Source organism: Molothrus aeneus, chromosome 1, assembly GCF_037042795.1.
Source record: "Molothrus aeneus isolate 106 chromosome 1, BPBGC_Maene_1.0, whole genome shotgun sequence".
Taxonomy (NCBI): domain Eukaryota; kingdom Metazoa; phylum Chordata; class Aves; order Passeriformes; family Icteridae; genus Molothrus; species Molothrus aeneus.
The window spans coordinates 21,420,569-21,444,247 of NC_089646.1; the positions used below are offsets into that span (position 1 = coordinate 21,420,569).

Sequence of the window (23,679 nt, forward strand, 5' to 3'; positions counted from 1 at the left end):
AAAAAGGAAAAAATCCCCTGCATTAAGAGAAACTATTTGAAAAAGTAATATAAAATTGATACATATTGTTTATAATATAACCAAACAGTGTTGCAGAGCAGTAATTTTCAGTCTTTCTCTGTTTGCATACCTCTAAACACTTGAAGGACTTAAAGACCCAAAATGCAGATAAATATGCTGTTTATCTTCTGTGAAACCCTTCACAGATGAGTGTTGCAGTGTGATGTAATAGATGAGCTTTGCCTCCCAGAGTCCACAGAAAAAGGATTTAAATACCAGTTTCATAATTTTAGAAAATACTATTTTGAAGTAGTAGTATGCAGATTTGCACTGTCTTTGTTAAGAGTTCTGACTTCAATTCACTTACATTTATTTCTGAAATCCAGCATAGCTGTCAATGTGCTATTGTACAACTGAGCTTGTAGTTTCTTCTAATCATGCTTTTTAGTTTCCTCCTCACTAACTGAAACTCAACTATCTACACAAATTCACACACAAAGCTTCCTGTCCAAATCTTTGATAGGCATATGCAACACATCATTATCTTATGAATGCCCAACACCTATAAGAAACTGATGACATCCAGAGTCTCATTTGCTTGGATTCAGTATTTGCTACAGTTGATATATAGTTTGATTTTTACCATTTTTATTAGTGAGGCTAATGATTTCAGTGATATTTCATGGTATTTCCAAAATAATTTCCCAATGCTTTTCCTAACCAGCATGACAGATTGTTCCAGTTGGCACATATCCCCAGAACTGCTCCCTTGTTCCTAGATGAATTAATTTTTATTTGTCTTTATTGAATTGCATGTTCTGTATGCCAACCAAATCAAGATGGGTGAAATCATTTAACATCTTGTGTCTCTCATTACCATCTTTGCTTTTGCCAGTATTGTGAGTAACTCTGAAAATGTGTTTTCTCATACCAAATTATACGGATCAAATTAGCAATATCAGAGTTCATATCAGTTGCTGGTGAGAGCATTTTTACACAACACAAGGCATTAGCTGCAAACCAGTCACTGCTACACAAAAATACTGCTACTGCAGCATAATGTGGCAATTTGTCATTCTAACTCAGGTTGGAAATACAGATTTAAATTTATATTGATGCTACAGGTGATACGAGCTGCTAGGTCACCTGCAGGTCTGTAATCACAGATTTGAAGCTGATAAACATTCTTGGTACTCCATGGTAACAAAGTAAATTTGTTGCACTTTAATTTAGAACACATTAAACTGTGGAATCTCTTCTGGCTCACAGCTCTCTAGGTTGTGACTCAGCTTTTCCTTACATGTGGAAAAGTTTCACTGTGAATACCTGTTCGTACCTATGAAATCAAAGGGCATGCTCATTAACTTCACATTAACACCACAGAGTTGTAGAATCATTTAGGCTGGAAAAGACCTACAAGATCAAGTCCAACCTTTGATCACCACCTTGTGAAGCAGACCATGGCCCTGAGTGACACATCCAGCCATTTCTTGAACACCTCTAGTGATGGTGACTCCACCACCTCTCTGAGCAGTGCACTCCAATGATTCATGACCTTCTCCATAAAAATTCTTATGTCGAATCTGAGCCTATCCTTGTGCAGCTTCAGACTATGTCCTCTCATCCTGTCACTGGTTGTCTGGGAGAAGAGCCCACTCCTCACCCAGCTACAGCCTCCTTTCAGGTCGCTGTAGGGAGTGATAAGGCCCATCCTGAGGCTCCTCTTCTCCAAGCAAAACAACCTCAGCTCCCTCAGCCACTCTTCATGACTCATCTTCTAAACCCTTCCCTGGGCTCACTGCCCTTCTGTGGAGACAATGTTTTTCTTGAAGTGATGATCCATGACACCAGAGATGAAGAGGAGGAGGAGCTTCTCCAGCCTTTTGCTGCTTCTGGGTGGTGCCATACAACTTCTCTGCTGTACAGCAGTGGCCATTGCCCCGTGGCAGGTTCAACATCCTTGTTTTGCAGTGCCTTCTTCCCTCTCTCTACTGAATTGTTTTTCAGATTGCACCCTGAACATCCATAATAATATATTCTTTTTTTCCCTACAACAAGCCCAGGAACTTGAAAAGCCGGCCTAAAACTTGCACTTCTTTCCTCTGCCTTGTAAAGCCTTCCTATTAATGGATACAGGCTGAAATTTGTTGAGCTGACTTAGACTTGCACCATGGCACCATTTTGATGATTCGTTTTCTGAAAAACTTCACATGTATATACAACAACACACTTTAAAATAAATGTACTTTGGTTATTTTCCTCCTGCACATGGGATGTTTACAATTTCAAGTCTGGTATACCTCGTATTAATGTACTACAACAAAATTTGCTTTTTACTGCACTATTGATTTGAAAGACACAAAACCTAGCAACATAATGGCCTTTGTTAGAGTATGTACAGAACTCAATTTTGTTGTCATCATGCCTTTAATTCTAATTAGATTCTTTCTCATTGTTTGAAGTTCTTTCTTTATGCTAAAAATCAAAGTGTCAATTATAATTGCATTGTTTATTCACAGAATCCATTCTGATAATAAATATTGAAGGAAATTGATGAGTTGTCAGTAATTATTCAGAAATGCTTAACTGTGCATATAGTTGAAAACGTTTGAAAATCAGAAGTACAACCACCCCATCTTCTGATCAATTTGTGGTATGACATGTCAGAAAACTCACAAACACGTTTGATATTGGTGATTTTCATATTCAATTCAGAATGATTGCACGTGTAACAGCCTCAATATGTGCTCAATCTTTATAAAAGCACCAAGTGTATGATGAAAGACAAGGAACTACTGGAGAGAGTCCAGTGGTGGGCCACACAAATGAATAATGGATTGGAGCATCTCTCATACAAGGAAGGGCTGCTGGAATTGGGCCTATTCAGTCTAGAGAAGACTGAAAGGGAATTTAATCAATGCATATAAATGAGGTATAAATACCTCAAAGGTGGGTGCCAAGAGGGTGGTGCCAGGCTCTTTTCAGTGGTGCCCAGTGACAAGATGAGGAGCAATAGCCCTAAACTGAAACACAAAAAGTTCCACTCAACGTGAAGTAATGTAATTTTACATTGGGGATGGCAGAGCACGGGCACAGGCTGCCCAGGAAGGTCATGAAGTCTTTCTCTGAAGACATTCAAAACCCACCTGGAAACTTTCCTGTCACAGGCTCCTGGTGACTCTGCCTTAGAAGGGGCTCGGGCAAGTTGATGTGGAGAACTGTCAAAGGGGATATTCAGATTAGATTATTAGAAAAATCTTTTTCACCGTTACGGTGTTCAGGCATTGGAATAGGTTGCCCAGGGCGGTGGTGGAGTCAGGGTGCCCCAGGTGTTTAACAGGAGTCTGGGTCTGGCGCTTATCGATGTGGTTTAGAGGTGATAGTGGCACTGCGGGGTGATGGTTGGACTCGACGCTCGTAAGGGTATCTTCCAACGCCGATGACTCCGTGATTCTCTAATTCTATTTCCAGAGCTCCCTTCCAACCCTAGCGATAGAGTAATTGTTTAAGAAAGTGGGCACCACACCGCAGTTCCATTTCGGCCGCACACCGCAGGAAGGATTCCAAGTGCGAACACACAACAATTTCATCTCGGGAACGTTTAAATCGAAAGGCTGCTCCCTAAGGGACCCGCTCCGTCCCGGATTTGTCACAGCGAGGCCCAGCCCCGCACGCTCCCAGGCCCGCGGAAGCACCAGGGCCTGCTGGGGAAGCGGAAGGGCCGCCCGGCCCCGCCCGGCCCCGCCCCGCCCGGCCCGGCCCGGCCCAGGCCCGGCCCCGCCCCGCCCCGCCCGCGCGGCCCCGCCCCCGCCTCTCCTGCGCAGGGGCAGCCGGAGTCGCCGGAGCCGCCGCGCCCGCCCGGCGCCGGGGCCGCCGCCGCCCCGCCATGTCCGAGGCGGGCCAGGAGCTCGTCCACCTGGTGTGGGGCAAGAAGGCCGGGCCCCGCGGGCTGGCCGACACCATCTTCTGCCGCTGGGCGCAAGGTACCTGCGTGCGCCGTGCCCCGCCGGCCCTTCCCGCCCCGCTGCCCGCCCGCCCGCCCGCCCGCCCGCCGGCCGGGCACGCCGCAGCGCCCGCGCCGCCCCCCGCGCTGGGGCCCGGGTGCCTGAGGGGCGCCGAGCCCTGGGCGCTGCTCCTGTGCCTGTGTCCGCGCTGGCCCACGCGGGAAAATGATGCAGCAGCTTCCCTTGCTCAATAATTATTTTGGTTTTTTGCAGCATAATCGTCACACATTATGCCACACATCTCCGCAGGAACTTAGAATTGTGTAGAAAATGATCTGAATTTATTAAATATAACAACAGGGTCTTATGTCGTGATTTTACATAGCTTGTGGAAACGAACATAAGTTGTGCTGTGGTTTTGGGTTTTTTGTGAGGAATATATGAGTCACAAATAGCAAAAGCGGGGCTAAACTTGGGACAGAGACCCACAGGTTTGTTTTTTGAACTGGTTATTTGGCCGTGGAAGCAGGTGCATGCCAGTACTAGGACATGCCAAGAGATAAAGCACCAGTAACGCTGGAACGTGTGGTATTTGTAAGGTGTTTTTTCTGTGTTTAAGTTGTACAGCCAGTGCAGGGTTTGTTCTTGATGAAAGCTTGTTGGTGATCCTTAAAAGTGCAATTGCAATGCTTACCTGTAAGAATCATATGCAAGGAATTAGGGCACCTATTCTGGCTGAAAGAAGGGAATAGTAGCCTTCTCTATAACTTACTGGGGGCTTTGAGGAATTCTAATAATGATTCATGTTCATGATAAAACTCTTGATTCCTGGAGAAAATTTGTAAGTGATAGTGGAATTTATAGATAAAAAGAATGTGTCCGGGTCTCAGGTTAAAGTTGCTTGAAACTTAGTTTCTTAGTGTTCTCTGTTCCTTTTTATTTTTTTAACAAGGGTGTTGTCATCTACATAGTTTCAGTAGATTTGGGAGCTGCGTAGCTGCTCCCCACTACTGGACACAGTGTATTACCAGACTCATATTTTTTTCCCTATGTTTATCTGTCTTCAGATAATTCAGTGATAAATATTTAGGGAAAAAAGCCAAATTCCTTCTAAGATCTAGAATTGAAGCAGGCACAGCAAAGCATTGCTTTTCCTAACAAAATTGCTTATTGAAACGTAATCACTTTCTGAAATATCTCTAAGTTTTGGTAATGTAGCGGTTTCAGTACAAGGTGTGTGCAAAGTCAGAAAAGAAGAATTGGTGTTAGAAAGTTTAATTATTTCTTTAACTGGTAATGTTGGATTGCCACAATTGAAGTTTTAAAGATAGTTTGTATGAGAAATTTCAGCAGTTTCAAAATTTATTGAAATGTGTGTTATAATGCACTGTACTTGTGATTGAATGAGGGCTTAATGGAAAAGGTCTCTGGAGTTCTTGGTGGCTTCTGCAATGGAGGCATTTCCTATCTGTCTTTAGGGAAAGTCCTGTGACTAGAATGTGTAGTGCATCTGTTTCCTTCTCTATATCCCTCTCAGTATAATCAATTTTGTGTAGCAAAACCCCATGACATTAAGTTAGACTGTTTGGAGGTCTTGTGCTGAGAATCAAAACAGTCAATTCCAGTCACTTACCTTGTGTAGCTGCATACTACTTTTACCCAGCTTTCAGTTTCTATCTTGTTGATAAAGTTCTGCAGCATTTACTTGCTGCAAAGGAGGCCCATCAGCACTGACTCATCAAGATTTAAAAGAAAAAAAAACAACAAATATATCAAGCTTTATTATTTACAAACACTTGAAAGTTTAAAAGATAGACCCTGTTCCACATTAGAAGGGCTGAAAGCATCAAACAACTAGTTTGGTGTTGGGTTTTATTTGTTTGTTTTTATTTCTTTTGATTGTAGTGCCAGCAGTGCTGTTTATTTTGGATACTTGCTGAGCATCATCTGATCCTTTCTCAAACCCTATGGAAGCTGAGAGCTATGATTTTCATTTGGAAAGAAAAGTAGGCAGTTGGGAGGGTGTTGAGGAACCTAAGACTGATAGCTGTCAGTTTCTGAGTGAAGACAGCGGATTCCAGGAATCCTGTTATGCGCCAGACTCCTTGACCATCGTACTCATTTGAAGATGGGCTGGTTTGCCAGCAGGTAGAGAACTGACCCAGCTGATGTGGATGAGCTGTTGGAAGTTAGTGGAAGTAATTCCCTCAGGCTTCTGCATTGGCAACTTGAAGTATATTGGTTTTATTCTGGACTCAAAGGCATGGCTGTAAAGTTGGTGTGAGGGTTTTCTTGTGGAGTTCTTTATAGAATTTTTGTCTTTATGATTGCAGCAGAATTTGCAGTTTGAACCTTGTAGATTCCATTTATCAGAATCCTCAAAGCAGACACAGGAATGTAGTGCAAAGGTTCAGTCTGCTCTTTGGTGTTTCTTGGCATAGATGTGAGGACTTGGGAAGGAGCTGAGAAGAAGACTGAACCCTAAAGGAGCATACCTATGTTAAAAGTAAATTCCTCCATTGACCCAAGGGACAAATTTCATGCATAGAACTGTTCTTCAGATCATCTCCAAGGCATGAGACATCATGTCTATCCAATATAAGTGTCTGGCAGGCTTGCACACAGCATCCTTTCCGAATTACATAAGCTGTGTTCTCACCGGTCTTCAGAAAGAAAGATATGGAATGGTCCTCTCCAACAAACATTTAACTGTAAAAGCATAGTGGGAAGTACAGTTTGTGTATATGGATAACATACAGTGTAAAAAGGTTGATTTTGTCTGGATTCTCTTCTAGCTTCCAGTTGCCCAGTTTAGTGGTAGCCTACCAGGTAGTTTGTATACATTGCTCAATCCTTTACAGGACTTCCTGTCTCTTTATCCACAACATCCATAACCCATTCAGGGGAGTTTTGTTGTGGTATTGCTGTAGGAAATTCTCCTTTGTTTATGTGGGCAAGAAAATGTTTTTTGTTTGTTGGGAGTTTTTCTCCCCACATAAAATTTCAGAAGTTTCATTTTACTGCAAAGATACACTTGCAAAACCCAAAGCCACAAGCAAAATATGAATCATTCTATTCCCAGTGCTAAAGAAAGAGTGCGACATTAAGATGTGTTGTAAACCTCATGTTTGGGTGATAATGTGTTATTCCAGTGTTTCTGTCAGGCAGTTCTTGTATCCCTAAAGAGAAAAAGAAATGCGCTTCCATGGTGAGAGGTGGCTGAAGTCACTTTGTTTGTTCAGCTTGGAGGAGAGGAGACTGAGGGGAAACTTCATTGTGGCCTTCAACATGCACACAAGGGGAAGTGAAGGGGCTGGTACTGATCTCTTCACTCTTGTGACCAGTGACAGGACTTGAGAAAACAGCATGAAGCTGAGTCAGAGGAGGTTTAGGTTGGGTATCAGGAAAAGGTTTGAAAAAACAGAGGATGGTTGAGCACTGGAATGGACTCCCCAGCTAAGTGGTCACAGCTTTAAGCTGGACAGAGTTAAGGAGCCTTTGACAACACTGCCAGGCACATGGTGCGACTCTTGAGGTGACATGTGCAGGAACAGGAGTTGGACTTGATGATCCTTGTGGCTCCCTTCCAACTCAACATATTCTGTGGTTCTAGGACAAAAAGTGGATAGTGCAGTGTCTTTATAGGTAGATTGGATCAGCAAGGGTTTTTCTGACCTGTTTAGTGTTGCATGCTCTTTGCTAATTCCCTTGTCTCTTTCATTGAGGTAGAATTGGGTTTTGTACAGAGTGAAAATACTGAATAGACACAGCATCCTTTATGAAATGATAGTTATATCTATGGTGTCGTGGCCGGAAAAAAAGATTTTTTTAGAAATAGGCTGGTAATAAAAAGATGCAGGAAAGTGTTGGAGTAGCCATGGTAGAGGAATGGATGGGTTTTGTAGTATTTTTGACCATGATGTGGCATATTAGATGAAGGACAGCAGTGGTTAAGTAAGTCATAGACCAATTTTGGTAAACTGTACATAGAAAAGAATTAGATACAAGAAAGAAATGTGGACCTTCATAAATGCCAAATGGGGAAATAAGGAGAGTAAAACTTTGTGTTGTGTGATTATAGTAGACAAAGGATATAAAGACAGATTTCTCAGTGTCATTACTCAAAATATTGGGCAATGCACTGGCTACCAACAGGAGTCTAGATCCACTTCATCTCCCTGCCACCCTGCCTCAAAAAGTTAAAGCAGCAGAGCAGTAGTAATGTTGAAAAAATTGGGTCAATGCAGCCTTTAATAGGGTTATAAATGACATGGAAGACATGTGGTAATGACATTATTTTATATTTCTTTCAGGGAAATGATGCTAATTATACTAATGGATAAAAGCAGACTCTGATAATTTTAAAACAATATTTTGGCTGCATTACATCCTTTTTCTTTTTGAAATTTTATCTTGAGTGAAAAGAGCTGTATGATAGATATGAAAAGTTGAGAGAAAGCAGAAGTTACTCTGGATCGGAGATGCTCATCTTGGTAGCTTAAAGGGTGGCCAGGCCATTCTTACAAATCATAAGGAAGGGTGTAGGGTTGATGAGTGCTTGCAGATTGCCCAAAATGTGACTGTTGTAGAGTGTTAAAAAGGTAAGTGGGTGTGGTTTCAGGCTGAGGTTGAACCCAGCTGGAGTTTGGAATGCTGATTTCTGAAATTTTGCCTGAGCTGACTTCCAATTCTGTAGAACTTTCTTAAAAGAGCAAGACCATACTGCCTGAAGCCCATTTTTTTGCTTAACAGCTTTTAGAATCTTGGTATTTATTAAGCATTAAACAGCATTTAAGTAATAAGAAGTGTTTCCTTGGGTATTTTATATGTGCTTTGCCTGTGGTTGTATTCTGTGAACTTCTGTGTGATACTGACTTTACATTGTCTGTCTCAAATTTGTATTCATTCTGGTGGATCACTTGATGTTCTTTGTTTTTAGGAGGCAATTTTGAAAAACAGGGCAGGGTTAAGCTGAGACAGTTCATGCCTTCTATAAGAAGCCTGAAGAATGTGAAGCAAATTCAAGGTCTCTTAAGTGTGGTTTAGTGGTACCACACCCAAGTATGTTGTTTTTCTGCAGAAACAAATCATTAAAACAACTAAAAAAGCTCTCTTGTTGAAGTGTGCTTAGATAGCATGCAGTAACGCTTCAAAGCAGAGGAGGACTTACCTTTTAATGTTCTAAGCCTGCACAAACCAATTCAGAAAGTTGAAAGGACTGATGATATTTCTTGGTAGGGCATGTTAACAGGGCAGTGAAGTGGCATCACTGCAAGCTTTGCTTCAAGTAGGAATTAATGGAGCTTCATTGCTACATCAGGTGATGCCAGATCTAAGTATGTAGGCTTGACATAGGCATCTAGGTTTTGGATATAAAATACATCTTTGTAATGCACATGTTTGCACATGTGGTTAAAAATAACCTGGAGCCTTTGGTCAAATGCAGCAGAAACCCCATGGCTACCCTGATCCTTTTTAAAACAAAAATTTCACATTGTTGTGGAACGTCTGCTATTCTGTGATGAAGTATGGCATACAAAATATGCAGTTGTTCTATCTCCTGCTGCTTGAGATGATGTACTTGCCATGCTGTAGTGTGGAGGGGATGCATTTCCTCAGTTCAAATTCACATCCAGGGCTTAGAGTGCTTTTGTAATGGCAGCATGTAATCCTACAGAATTGGGAAGAGGAGAAACTGTGGGAAGTAGCATTGAACTTCCTTTCTGTGAGACTGACACTGTCAGTCCATGACAAGATGCATGTGAATCCCCTTTCTGCCTGCCCTCACTTGCTGGTGTTTGTGGGTGACTTGCTGACTGCAATTGCATGGTTTCTAGATTACAGTGAACTAGAATGACTTTGGCACAATCTTATCATTCCTTAAAAGGATAATGCAAAACACCTCTCACTCTAAGTTACCATGTGTCAGCTTCATCAAGGTAATTGCATGTGCATTTATCAATGAGTAATGAAAGATATGAATCACCTATCTTAAAGACAAGTTTAAGGGCAAGGTGGTAGTGAAACAATTTTGCTCTATTTGCTCCAGTATTTGCTTTATTATGTGACTGTAAGATAATTCTGAAATACAAATTATTAACACAAAGCATTAAAGCTGGAGGGGGAAAATTGTTGATGTTGCATCTCAGTAAATGTAGTGTATCTTCTGTAAAAGAACACCATTAAGAGGTCTGATTCAGGGGTTGCAAGTGAATATTTAAACTGCTCAGCGTATTTCAGTCTTAACAGGATGTGCTGATAGGTCAAAAATGAGATCAGTGGGAGGCATACTGTGCCATTCATCAGGAATAGAAGTGTATTATATATGTTCAGTGAAGGTTCCAAGATGTATTTTCATTACATATATAGACAAAACAATACACAAATTTTAATTTATTGATATGAAATAAACTATCATAAAATAAAAACCATGGTTTAAGTTAGAAATTCTTTTGTTTAAAACCCCAGCTGTTGGACCTTTGTGGTCATTATTTAATTGCAGATATAAATAATGTCTGTCCTTTCATATGTACTCGTGACTTTTTTTGCTTCAGATAGTTTAACCATCTGCAGTTACATTATCAAGGAAACAAAAACCTAATTTTTAAAGGTGAATAAATCAGGTGTCATTTCTGTTAGGGAAGGAGTATACATACTTGTTTACATATTTCATTAAATAAAATCCTTTTTCATTTGACAGGATTTGTTTTTAGTGACTCTGAATCAACTGCATTAGAACAATTTGAAGGTGGCCCTTGTGCAGTGATAGCACCTGTACAGGTAAGATGCCTTTATTGGTTTAAAATCAGTGAGCCCAAAATTTGTTCTTTAGATATTTGGAACTCAAATAAATATGAAGAAGAAATTCCAGATCAGTTGTATTTTGATTTCATAATTAAAGTATGGAGGAGGCAAAATCTCTGTAAAAAGGTAGGGATGAGCATGGGCTGACTTTGAACTATAATTTTGCAGAAGGGCATTTGTTTGAGGAAGTGTAGCAGGCTGATCCAACCAGAAGTAACTTCAAAATCAGGAATGCATTGTAAAGGGAAGGAGGAAAGGATCAGATACAAATTTAACCCTAATCCTTTCACATCTCTTGAATTCCCTGCCTTTAAGGGTAATGTCTGTGTCACAGTATCTGCTTTTTTTTTTTTTGTAATTCTGTATTAGAAGTATTTGAAGTAGTTGATTTTCACATCGAACAAGGTTTGCTTAAAAAAAAAATCTGTTAAAAAAAAATCTGTAATGGGAGAGCAGGGTGAGTATGTCAGGAAAGCAGTGAAAGTTGAACCAGCTGTTTCTGAGGGGCTAAAAATACCTAAAATGGCAAGACTCTGCTTCATGAAGTTTCTTCTTTCATTGCTCCTTTTCTGTAACTTAAGAGTTTGTTTTTTTTTTTTTTTTAATCGTAGTATTACATTAGCATTGATGATAAAACAAAGCAGGGATACGGAGATGCATAGGATTTCTTTAACCTGATTTGGAGGTTATTATTTGCAGTTAAAAGAGGTTGGCTTGTTAACTACTAAGGGGGTTTGTGTTAGTGACTAGAGATGTCTTGCACTACTGATCAGTTATACTGAAAAATATTTGTGCCTCTGTTCCTGCAGTCCTGTGAGTCTGGAGGTGGCTGTGCCAATATGCACTATGTCTATTTGAAGTGTACTCGAGGTTCAAACTCATTGGTGCTGAATGTAGTTATGAGGCCACCTTTGTAGCTGGTTTGATGGGGAAAAGTCAGTAAACAGGGCAGTCCCAGAGTCTTGTTCTGAATGTGAGAATGTTGTCTTTTAAAAGAGCTTGAAACTCTTTTCAAAATGTGCAAAAATGCTTTGGTGCTTGTGACATAATGCAGAAGGTAATGTTGTCTTAATAATATTTTATCCTTTGTTGTCTTTAATAATATTTTATTCTTTGCTAACAAAGGCATTCCTTTTGAAGAGGCTTTTTGCCAGTGAAAAGTCCACTTGGAGAGACTGTCCAGGTACTGAGACCCTTTCCCCCATCCCCCCCTCATTATTTTTCCATTTTATGTATTTGTAAAGCATGTATTAGTTAAAAAAAACCTGAAAATATTTCACATTTTGTTGTTTGTTTGTGTTCTTCCATATTGTATGTATACTACACGCTTCAGAACTCCTATTTGGGAGGTCTATGCTGGTGCTTAATACTTCTGTGTTTTAGAAATATTTAATTGAAATCTGATATTAAGAAAGGGAATGGGTTACAAATCCTATAAAACCACATTTTTCTAAAGACAGCCTTATAATCTTTGGTCCAGTATAGTCAAAGAGCAATTAACATTAGTAATTAATGAGACAAAAGTAGTATTTATTTAGATAGCATTAATGTATAAAAAAGATACTAGTAGTTTATATATGACAATGGTTCTCAGCAATCAGACTCATGTAGGTTTCTGATCTTTCAGAAGAGGAGCAGAAGAACCTTCTCTGCCATACATTATGTGATATTTTGGAAATGGCTTGCTCTGATAATTCTGAGTCATACTGTCTGGCAACATGGATAAGAGGAAAAACAACTGAAGAAACTGCCAGTATTTCTGAAAGTCCTGCAGAATCTAGTCATCAAGAGGAGCAACCTTGTAAGATGTATTTCTATGCTAAATTACCCATCTTTTAGTGAAGTATTACATGGTTTTAAGGACCACTGCTATTTTATTAATTCACAGATGGTGGGTTTGCCTTTGTGGTTCCATAAGCAAAAGACAAGATTTTTGTCTGTTGTAATTAGAGGCATTCATCCTTTTTGTTGAAAGCAATGTGGTGTCTGATCACTGCAGTTCTAACATACATGTTTCTTTAGAATTTCAGCAATTTCCATAATCTTCAATTTTATTTTGTAATTTACTGGGACCTGATACATCTTTAATTTTGAAACATCTACATGCTTCTTAACACTGGAAGAATACTTGTCACTTGTTGCTTTAGAAGAATTTTGTAGAAAATTCTCCAATGCTCTATTTATTCTAAATTATTCTGGATCCTCTGTTATGGAGAAGTAGCCTTTTTCCATTTGTCTGTACAGTACCAAACAATTTAAATCACCTTCTGGTAAATTACCTTAATTTTTTTGAAGTTTGGAATTTTTAAGTTACCTGCTTTTTGCAATTGTCTTCACTCCTTCATGAGTTACTGACTTCAAGGGTCCAGGAGACATCATCTGTTGCACTAAGATGAGGCATCCAGTCATATCTAACTACTGCAGAGTCAGTGACATGGAAAGTTTGTCTGTGCACATATGATCAGAGAGTTGTATTTATTAATCTTTAAACAGGAAAGATCTAATGTGTTAAAAGATAAGGTGCTTTTTCTTTGTTTTTGTTCACAATTTGTGCCTTAAGAAGTATGAAAATCCCTTCACATGAGAACAAATTGCTTATAGAGGTACTATCTTCTGATGGAAGAAATATGTTACTCAGCAGTTTGTGGCATAACTACAAAGTAAGAATTGTACAAATAGATTTATATGTGGACAGCTAGTTATAGCAATTTGTAGTGCTGGAGCTCTTTGTTACGAGTCATCTTCATCTGCTTCTAGCAAGTGCTTCCTGTGCTTTAGAGGCTCAAGCAATAATAATTAAAATGATATTTAATTTAAAAAACAGATGGTCAGTGCATAAAAGCTCCAAGGTGAGCATTTTTTAAAGTAAGAAAAAGTATTATACAGAAGGTTTTATCTGCAACTTTTCTATTTTATCCTTTGCAAGATAAGGCAGTTGCAAGTCTGAAATTCCATTTTTTTTTTCTTTTTTGCTAGTCGTCTCTGAAACTCTTGCCAGTGATAGGAAGTTTGTTTTCTACATAAAGTGAAGCAGAGACTAATCATCTACAGGATCTTAGTGTCCTGTTTTTTAATGTATTGCTTGATTCCAAAGAACTTTTAACTGTAGAAAATGTTCAACAGTGTTTTTAAACACACACTCAAGTTAATAATTACTCTCAACACTGACACTTATGAACTAATCCATTCTATTACATAACTACATTTTTCATGTTTCTGTGCAAGTCTTCAAGTTCTGCTGACTTGTCCTTAATAACATGGAATGTGCTCAAGGAAGATCAGGATACATTTCCCATGTACAGCCTGCTTATGTCATGGGCCATGTTGGTCTCTTTCATTATTTCTGTTCTACATTTCCTGCTAGACACTGAATGCATCTCTCCTCTTTACAGCATTTTGCCTTCTATGTGCGATGCTGTATTCCTACCAATTTAAGATATGTTAGGTTTGGGCTTTTTTCCCTTCCTCTGTCCTGCTATTTACCTGTAAACCATCTTCTTAACCTGGTTAAGGGTGGGACAAAGATGTTGAGGAGAAGATATTATGAGTAATGCAAAGTTGTGTAACTGCTAGTGCAAAGAAATACATTTATTTCTTGCTTGGTTGGTGTACTCAATAAAAATAGAAACTGGCATTGTCATAGTTGATTGGAGTTAAGAGATGAGTTGGGTGAGCAGGGACTATTACAGATACAGTTCCATATGGCAGGCTGTTTGAGAATTGGATATGGGGATGTGTTTATAATAAAGCCACGAAATATGCTTAGACACAGCATGATAGGGAATCATTTTAAAGAATTTCTAAACAATTGTATTTCTCATACATCTCATGTTCTCTTGCTGTTTGTTCTTTTTCGTTCCACTAAGCACTGTCTTTATTTAGCATTGTTTGGGTTATGTATAGCTCTACTTCTCTTTAGAATTTCTACTTATTTCCCTTTATTTCAAATAGTAATTATCTTAGCATTTTACTCTGTTCTTTAGTAACAGAATGAAACTGCCTGTCATCCTGCTCTGTGAACAAAAGGTGGATTCGAGCACACTAACTGAATGCAATAGTGTTTTTCATCTGCTTTTGTGGTGTATAGCAGTAACTTGTTGGCCATGTGTTGGCTTTAGTAGTGCAAGTTCCCAGGTTCAAAGATTGCTTTATATGAGTTAGTCCCTCTAACCTTTTGCTTACGAAAAGATGTGTTCTTCAAGCAAGGTTAGTTTTTGCAGCATTTTCTGCAATTTAGATTCATTGTTTCATATTTTATTAAAATGTCTTAAAAATACATTATTTTAAGTCCAGTTTTACTCTTGGTGATCTAAGCAATTTCTTGTAGTTATGCAAATGACAAAAATTAAAGTTCTTAAGACTGCTGCTGCTCTATTTCTTAAGTAGAAAATGAAAGTATTCTGTTGCTTGAGAATCAGTTGTATTTGCATGTAGGGCAAATTAAATACATCTTTCAAAATGCAATCAGAATAGGCATAAAATGCCTTTTGGGGAATTCTGGTGGGGAAAATTGATCAGTGGTACTAACCCTAATGGCTTCAGATCTTAACTGAATTGTATGCAGCCACATTCTGTAGCTCGGTGATCAGACATTGTTTAAATACTCAGCATCAAGTGGTATCTATCAGAAAGCAGATCTGTCTGTTGTGTATATTGCTCTACTAGCAGAAAGTTAAAGAAAAAGGAAAGGTATAAAGCCTGTGTTGAACTTGGGAAGACACTAATGCTGTATTTTTTTATGTCCTGGACGCGCACTAATTTGAAAGGCTGTTTATCCATTATTGAAAGAAAACAACAAGAACTTAGTTAAAAACAGAATGTGTAACACTGTTTAGAATAATTCTACTTTTTTGTTTGTAATAAATAAGCATTAAAGGGAAAAAAAAGAACTAAATTTCAGTAACAGAAGTGTATATTCAAAGAAAAAAATACAGCTTACCTACACTGATATAATGATCCAAAAATAATCATGCTTGCTTTTCTAGGAAATAGTATTTCTTGTTGACCTGCAAAATTATATCTATAGTATGCATATGCTTGGTGACTTTGTGACAGCCACATTTTGTACAAAATCAACAGCTCAGTATATGACAAATATTTCCAGCATGCCAGTGGCTTTGTGCTTTTAATAAATTGATTAGTCCAAATAGAAATGTTCTCACTAATTTGTATGGCGGAATCTTAATGTTGCAGTAAATTAGTTTATACTAATCAGTTAAATTTAAATGTCAGGAGAGGATTAAAAATATAATTAGAGCTTGAAAGTATTCTAGCTTGCTGTGTGTATCTTGTGTCATTTTTTTGCCATGTGTAGTGCTGAAAAGTGTCTCTTGTGTATAGCTGCCTTGGCTGTCGAAGAGCTTGGCTTTGAGCGATTTCATGCATTAATTCAGTAAGTAATATGTTGGAACATTTAAAATGCAATATTTTGAAGTTACACTGATATTCACAGGCCTGAAAGGGGTATGCTGAGGAACTTTTTGTGTGTTACTCATCAGGTTAAACTTGGATTTCAAGTTTTGGTTTGGGGGGTTTTGTGTTTTTCCTTTGCATTTTATGTGGAATATTTTAAATGGACATTTAATGGAACATTTTAAATGGAATATCATTTCGAGCATAAGTATTAGGCTTTAAAATAAAACTGGAGCAATGTAATAAATTGGCTAGATAGTTTATGCATTTCAAGTTTATGAACACAGGGTTCTGGGAATCTAATTAAGATTACTATTTAAGTTAAAGATGTTAATCCTCAATAATTATATAATGTCATCAGTACTTTTTCCTGATTTGAGATATCATAAGAAACATTTTTTTAAAATGTTTCATACTTTAAACTTAGTTCTTTTTTGGGGTCTAAACCCAGAGCTCACAGTTCTAGTGAGTTTATATTTAAAGGTAACAGCCTTTTATTTTCATAGTGAACAGTTGGGTAAATATTACACAAATCAATCCCCAAAGAGTAAATAAAGAGCATCAGAATTCCAAAAAACACCTGAGATGGAAAATGTTGCTAATTAGAACTGAAATAACCACAGCTCATTTTATCAGTAGTAATTATAGTTTATTTTTAAATCCATTGTCATATAAGGAAATAAGAAAGAGGAGAATATAAAATTTTTATAACCTTAGCTATTCAAAACGCTAATTTCCTGCCCTTCCTCCTCCCCTCCTGCTCACCCCTTCAATCTTTGTACTTGTGGTTCCAAATTATTTTTTTTCTGTCATTCTGCTTGGAATCAGTGCTCTGGCATTTGCCTTTAGACATCAGGTGGATTTTAGAACTGGCTTTGCCTTGCATACCTTGTATGCCATGTGTACTCTTCTGATGAAGAAAGGATGTTTAGAAATCAAGTAGTAGCCAGAGTAAACCCATCTGTGGATATATTTTTGTAGATCTTGTTTCTTTTTTAAACAAAGCTCACTAAAAGTGTGCGAGAAACCAGAAAAAAACGTAATGTGCTGTTTGTGTAAGCCTAGCAAAGACTATGATCTAGTTTGAATTACTCAAAATAATGTTTGTGTTCTGAAATGTAATATTTAGCTCTAACTACCCAAGGAATTGCAAGTGTGTTGCTTCACTGGGATATTGGTGAATTTCTTTCTTTCCTCAGTTTTTATTTTAGTTTTTTTCCTTTTTAAACATAGGATCACATGGTGTTACCTTATCATCCAGGCAGTTACCATATTATGCAATAAGATAATATCCCAAATGTCAGTGTACCACTGTTCAATGTTTTGAACAATTTACTTTTTCCAGAGCTAGTGCCTAACAAGGTCAAATTCTTATGGGAAATAAAATAATTGCTTCAAAAGCCTGGAAGATAGTCTTACCTGGTTAAGTAGAAGGTTTATTTCTCCACTGTTTCTGGGCTGAATGTTGTTCAGAACACTATATAGTGCCAATGTTATTTTGGTGACATACAGTCTCTTTGCAATTTCAGTAACATTGTTTTATAGAATTACAGTAGTGGTGCAAGCCACTCAGCTCTTTCACACATATATGTAACTTTATGGTTAATGTTTGCATATAAAAATCGCTCATTTTTGCATTTTGCTCCAGAATTATTTATCATCTGCAGATGGCAGTTACTGTAACTCCAGAGGAGCTGCTGTGTCATTCTGTATATAACACCAGATCTGTTCTACTTTTACTTTTACATTTTCATGTTAGGTGTTAGTAATTCTTGGTAGTGCTTTGTGACACTATTCTAATGTTTCATCTCAATACATACTTCTTTTCTGTTGTTTGTTATTGTTTTTTGTCTTTAGCAAACGAGCATTTAAAAGCTTCCCTGAACTGAAGGCTGCAGTTTGGGATCAATATTCAGCATGGACAAACAGATTTGGAGTATTGCTCTTTCTGTATTCTGTAATACTGACAAAGGTTTGTGGGTTGCTTGATGTATTTTTTGGGTGGGTTTTATTTCTTTGTTAAGAGAAGGTTTGATCATGTAACCCTTTTTCTGTAAAAGGTGAACAAATAAACTGATGAACTAAGTCAAGTCCAGATAAATTGTTACAGTACAGTTCCAGCCTAAAAATTTGAAAGGCTCAGTCCTTTGGTTTTTTTGGGTTTTGGTTTGTCTTTTTCTCTTTTGATCTGGGAGACTTAGACTTAACACATTTTGAAGACATCCTTCATTGCAAGATGTTTGAAAACATCTTCCTTTGAAGAGAAAGCAGCCTTTATCAGTTCATGTAAAAACATCAGCTTCCCACTGTTTCACTGTTTCATTCTGTTGTATAAATGTTGCAGCTCATTCCTTAAGACAGCAAAAATGTTTGTAATTTTTCTGCAGGGTATAGAAAACATAAAAAATGAAATTGAAGATGCAACTGAGCCATTAATAGATCCTGTTTATGGTCATGGAAGGTAAGCTGCAAGAAAAAGTTTGCTACCACTTAAAATAGATTTTTGAGCTAATTTTTTGTCTTATGTAACTGATCATTCTTTTACGAAGTTACTGACATTAAAAAGAGAGACTCAATTGTAACTTAAAAATAACTAAAAGCAACACTGAAAAGTGTGTCTATTTCCCTGCTAACTCCTTTTAGTATATCAGTTCTGAGGAAATGATTCTGTTCTCGTTGAATTTTCAGATGGATAATTTTCAAATTCAGGGCTACATTCTATACCAAGTTCATATTTGAGAGAGTGGAAATGATAATTAGGGTTCCTGAATTAAAATACATACTAGTTAATGGAAGATAGTTACAAAAGGTCTGCTTAGGTAATCCAATAACTTTTAAATTTGTTACAAATAACCATATTTTTTGAAATAAATTTCATGTCCCTTTTAATTTCCTGTGTCTTACATAATTTCTTTCTGTTGTGTAGCCAAAGTTTGATTAATCTGCTGTTGACTGGACATGCTGTTTCTAACGTGTGGGATGGAGACAGAGAATGTTCAGGAATGAGTAAGTTGGTTCTAGTTTATGCTTGTTATTTTTTACATACTCTGAGATGCTGATCTATAGATTTGGAATATATTCCATTTCTGATTTGATAGTCTCCTTGTTTACTGCTCTTTGAATTAAGGAGACTTCAAATGGAAGTAAAACACATTTGCACAAAATTGCTGGTGTGAATACCGTGAATATCAGTGAATACAGGATTGTCAGCTACAAGTTGAATGTAGATGTTATGTGGATGATGGAAGGGAGTGCAGTCTCTGCAATTTGCAAAGTTTGAAGACAAGGTCACTGTTCAAAACAGCCACATCAAACTAGAGAAATGGACTGACAGTAATGTCCTGAGGTGCAGCCAAGTCCTACATCCAGGATGGAATAAAGCCATGGAACAGCTCAGGGCAGCACTGGCTGGCTGGGAAGCAGCCTGGTAGGAAAGGACCCGTGGCCCCTGTGGGCAGTGAGCTGCACTCACTCACTGGTGTGTCCTTCTGGCCAAGGAGGGCTGTGCAGGAGGGCAGCCAGCAGCTGAAGAGAAGTGGTGGTTCTTTCCCTCTCTCTGGCACTTGTGGGACCAACTCTGGGGTGGGGTGTCCAGTTTTGGGCTCCCCAGTGCAGGAAAGACATGGACATAATGGAGTGATTCAGTGGAGGCTCATGATTAGAGAGCTTTTGTGGGTTTTGGGTTTCATTTTACAAATAGAGATTATATGAAAACAGGAACAGTTTGAGTTGTTCACATCTCCTCTTTAACTGCTGCAAAGTCCATCTCTGGTTCATAAGCATGTTTCTTACAATGATTTTCCATCGTCTAAGTCAGCACAGAAAATACTTACTTGAAATGAGGTTCAGGACAGATCCATGCAAGACCTGAATCAAAATGCTCTGGTTTGATGATGAACAAGTAATATAATCTCCCTTGAGGCATTTTAGACTTGCACTTGATTATGATTTCATGCAGCCTATGCTTTCAGACTTACAGAATGTCATTTGGATATTCTATCTAACTTTCCTCTATTTGACATTGTTGACATTTATTCCCCCTATTTCTAATAGAAATTTGTTTCAATTAGCCTTCTGGGTTTTATCTGTATGTTTTCTTCAGTATTTTTAATCTTCCCTTTTTGATTATGATATATCTTTCTGAATTTTTTGATTATGATTGATCAATCTGAGTTTTCTAGGAGCTTTCCTTTACATTAGGCAAAGTTGCTGTTCTGCAATTCAATATATTGGTTTTGAAAACTGTGAATTCATTCCCTTATTTGCCTTTCAGATTATCTTTCTGGTAGGCTTTTTCTTAGTTATCCAGATTGGAATTTTTTTCTTTTCTGGGAATGCTGAACTTGCTTTGCATGCAGTAATAGTCAGCATTTAGGTTCTCAGTCAGTTCTGCCCTAAAAACCTGGAATGACAGCTCCCATAGAGTCTTTTTGTGGAAAGTGGAGGAACAGAAAATGATCTTTAGTACTTCTTAAGGATCTGGTATTATGTGTCCTGTTAGTTTTTCTGACCAGTCAAGTAATTGGACTTTATACTGGGAGCCCTCCATTTTCTTGAAGCTGTTGGATAATTACAGCCAGAACCTGCTTATACGCAGTCTTAAGTCTATAAATGTATTTGTTACCAAGTGATTTGTTATAGTCTATCAAAAAGAAAGATAAAGAGCAGCTGGTACTGTTCACAACTGCTTAGGCTAGGCTGAATTTTGGATACATTGTCACATTTCCTTTATATAGAAATCCTTTTTGTCATCTTTTCTTGTTTGTGCATTTCTCTTGGATTTTGTTTCTCTTTGTGTGTAAAACCTTGAGCTTATTTCATGTCAATGCTTATGAGCTTTTCACATAGAAGGGTTAAAGGTATCAAAATAGCAACTGAATACTGTTTTATTCAGAAGTTATCTGAAGTCACTTTACCTCTTTAGCTAAGCAGTTTTTAATTAATAAATAATTACAATTATTTATAAGCCATTGTAAAGGTACTGCCAGTAATTTTAGCAGTGACGAAGGAGCAGACTGAGTTGCAAACTTGAGGAATTACCATGTCTTTGCAGATTATACTCTGAGCACTGACTCCCACAGTATTGCATATTTTCCAAACAGGGTAGGAGTTACTAACTGGAATTGTTCTTGGCCAGTGGTGGTAAAAATGCCAGTGAAATGATATCTCTTCTTTGACTATCTATATGTTCTCCTTTAAACCTTTCTTCTTATTCTGATCTCTTCTCTTGCCACAGCTATCCACGGTGGGAAGATACGGGGAGGTAGTTGGTATTTTTTACTGCTTTTTTAGGGCTGTTGTTCCTCCATGCGCTGTAGCAGCTCCCTACGAATGCAGCCGGGGCTGGAACTGCTTTTCCCGGGCGGTGCCAGGGATTTGTGGGGTTGGTGTGGCCGCTGGGTGGCGCTGTGCTGATGCGGATGGAAACAAACGGGTTCCAAAATTTGAGTCCTTTGCAAAAGTGCTTTTCCAAGCAAGAGAAACTAACTTTGTGACAAGAGGCATAAATATTCATTTTTTTAGTTGATCTTTGGTGCTATCAGATATCTTCCAGTCATCTTCTCTCTTTGAGGGGTGAGGATATTCACAGAATAAACTTTGATTTAGTGCAGCTAGTCTCCTTTTGTTTCTTTGTAAATCATCTGAGAGTAGTTTTTGCTTTTGTGTCTCTCCTCTCTGTTGGCTCCTTCTGAAGGAGGCATAGGTAGGTCAGTGAATACAAGCTGAAGTTAACCTAGGAGCTTCCTACACAGATACACAGTCTGTGGAGCTTGACTACTAACTATTCAGAATATTCACAGTGTGTGGCTACTGTTGTAGCCAGCATCACAGCACTCTCTAGTTATCAGTGAAAGTTCTCATCTAGTTATCTTTCAGGGGAAAAAACTACTTAAGCATAGAATTATTTTGAATAATTTTCTGAATAGTAAATATTATTTACATGTGACTTAGTTGTTCTGTGCCCAGGTATTGGCTCCTACATCTGAAGCCCTTGTTTAGCAGACTGAACTTTGCATCGATTTTTGTTATTGGTTTTTAAGAAATATATGTGATGCATAAAATTACTTCTCTAATGTACTGTTGCTTACTTCTGCCACTCATTTCCTTCATTGCACGTATAAATGTGCTATTTCTGTATGTTAGCTGTTCCCTAGTTTGCAGGATTCTTCACTAGTTTTTTTAATTGGGCTATAGCTCTCTTTCCCTCAGCTCAAAGAAAGGATGAATTGTCTCAGCGTATGGCAATTTATAGCCATTCAGCTATTAGCCAGGGAGATAATGGGGTTTTGCAAAGGATAATCTATGCACCCTGAATATTTTAATTCCAAGCAAGTTTGAAGGTAATCTGTAAAAGCACAGCTTTCAGATCAAAGAATTATACACTGCAAAGATCATTTTGATATGTATAGCTCGCACTCTAAGGAAGGAGTTGTACTTCCAGACACAAAGGTAGTGAGTAAGATTGTGTTTGTAAGTTTTTTGGGTTTTGATTTTCAGAATTGTATATATGGGGACTTTTGCTTAACAGTAGAGGGGAAAATTAAACCTTTACTATAACAACTGTTCTGCACTGATGCAAAATACAGTGAGGTAAACTTGAAGTTGGTGAAGGGAGTATAGCAAAGCCTGGTACTGCAGAGTTCGCTTTGCAAATCCAGGAATCTTTTAAATTCAGAATGGCTTCTTTCACTTGCTGTGGTCCTGAGGCTTTATCCCATTGGTATAGATGTCAGTTTTATGCTGCTCTCCACAGATGACTGGTGTTAAAAATTATGGTTGAGGCCTAGTGTTTTAGAGGGAACTTTCAAATATGGAAGTCAGTGTTCAACAAAATAAAGGAAATCCAGATATTCTTAAATTGATCATAGTGTATGCTTCCAGTATGTGCTGCTCTTGTCAGACAGTGTTTGGGGATCCAGCAGAGCTGCTCTAAGCAGACAGTACTTGGAGCTCCTTAGATGATGTATACGAAAGCCCAGAGCTTCTTCCAAATCTGTATAATTAGGTTCGAAGCTTGAATTTTGCAGTACTTTCTCTTTATTTATATTAGAGGACCTCAAGTAAGGCTCTGTAAGTGCTCTTCTAATCAGTAGTACATAAATATTTCAGCTATTTCTGGCAGCTGTGTGTGTTTGAGAGCTTTAAATGGAAGTCAGTATTGAAAATCAAATTAGTTTTTCTACTTAAAAAATTATTATTTCAAAAATTGTGTTTTATTATTCAAAATGTGAAATGCATAAGATAAATATGACCAAGGAACTTTAAGAAAAAAGAGGGAGAGAGGAAAAAGCATTCATTTATGCATGTATATGGGATTTTCTTTTCTTGAAGATAGCTATTCTTCGTAGATTTTTCTAAGAATAATTGTGATGTAAATTGTAAATATTCCCCTCCTACAAAGTCCAACAGGTTTTTAAAACAGACTATCAACAGGAACCTCTTAAAACCTTGAGTCTGGATCTTATTTTATAGAGAGATCTTATTTATAGAGATCTTGTTTTGTAGAGAGAGAAATTAC

The 23,679-nt window shown here is 38.0% G+C and overlaps 1 protein-coding gene across 1 annotated transcript in view; it reads left to right on the top strand.

The window, feature by feature from the left end:
• The first annotated feature begins 3,831 nt into the window (after positions 1-3,831).
• Positions 3,832-23,679, top strand: part of MINDY3 (MINDY lysine 48 deubiquitinase 3) — a 46,174-nt gene continuing 26,326 nt past the window's right edge. Inside the window, exons 1-8 of the mRNA XM_066552790.1 lie at positions 3,832-3,983; positions 10,645-10,724; positions 11,874-11,931; positions 12,376-12,549; positions 16,089-16,140; positions 18,018-18,132; positions 18,548-18,621; positions 19,087-19,166. Coding sequence (XP_066408887.1) covers positions 3,887-3,983; positions 10,645-10,724; positions 11,874-11,931; positions 12,376-12,549; positions 16,089-16,140; positions 18,018-18,132; positions 18,548-18,621; positions 19,087-19,166 — 730 coding nt within the window. The 5' untranslated portion in view covers positions 3,832-3,886. The remainder of the gene's footprint in view (positions 3,984-10,644; positions 10,725-11,873; positions 11,932-12,375; positions 12,550-16,088; positions 16,141-18,017; positions 18,133-18,547; positions 18,622-19,086; positions 19,167-23,679) is intronic.